Genomic DNA, 548 nt, shown 5'->3' on the forward strand with positions numbered 1-548 from the left:
ACAATATCGGTATATTGGATATCGGCACAAGCTAATATCGGACATCCCTGATTAAAATACCTTAAGACTTCAATTACATAGTATGAATGTGTTTAAATTGGACTTATTTACCTCTTCCTATCAGCACATAGTTGACGGCTCTGTCACTGATGGCTGCCTCACTGGGCTGGATGTCCATAAAAGGCTTGTTACCAATACCCATGAACACCCTCTCCTGCATGCGAATCTCTAGAAACATGTTGAAATGTGTGTTGAATGTGTTTAAAAATATAGATTCAAACCAAATGACAATAATGCTGTGCTGATGCCACTGGGACTGGACTCACCTCTGTTGTGTATCGCCTGCTCCCAGAGGATCCGCTCAATGTCCTTGGTCCAGGTCTCCTTAACCTCACGGCTCACGGCTTGGAGAACGTAGGTGTCCTGGGATTTCCTTTTCCTGAACCAGATCTCAAAACACAGGCCACTGTCACCACTGTTCTGGGTCAGACCTATGTCTGATGACTGCAGACAAACACAGAGGAATGATTTAAAATTAAAGTTTTAGC

At 43.4% G+C, this 548-nt stretch overlaps 1 protein-coding gene across 1 annotated transcript; it reads right to left on the reverse strand.

The window, feature by feature from the left end:
* Positions 1-83: 83 nt before the first annotated feature.
* LOC103399655 (puratrophin-1-like) lies at positions 84-504 on the reverse strand (the record flags this gene model as incomplete). The annotated part of the gene is made up of 2 exons (XM_008338307.2): positions 84-228; positions 327-504. Coding segments are annotated over 2 exons (303 nt in total), but the record flags the coding sequence as incomplete, so codon positions are not given.
* Between the last annotated feature and the right edge of the window lie 44 nt (positions 505-548).

This window comes from Cynoglossus semilaevis, unplaced genomic scaffold (assembly GCF_000523025.1).
Source record: "Cynoglossus semilaevis isolate Cse_v1.0 unplaced genomic scaffold, Cse_v1.0 C18867522, whole genome shotgun sequence".
Taxonomy (NCBI): domain Eukaryota; kingdom Metazoa; phylum Chordata; class Actinopteri; order Pleuronectiformes; family Cynoglossidae; genus Cynoglossus; species Cynoglossus semilaevis.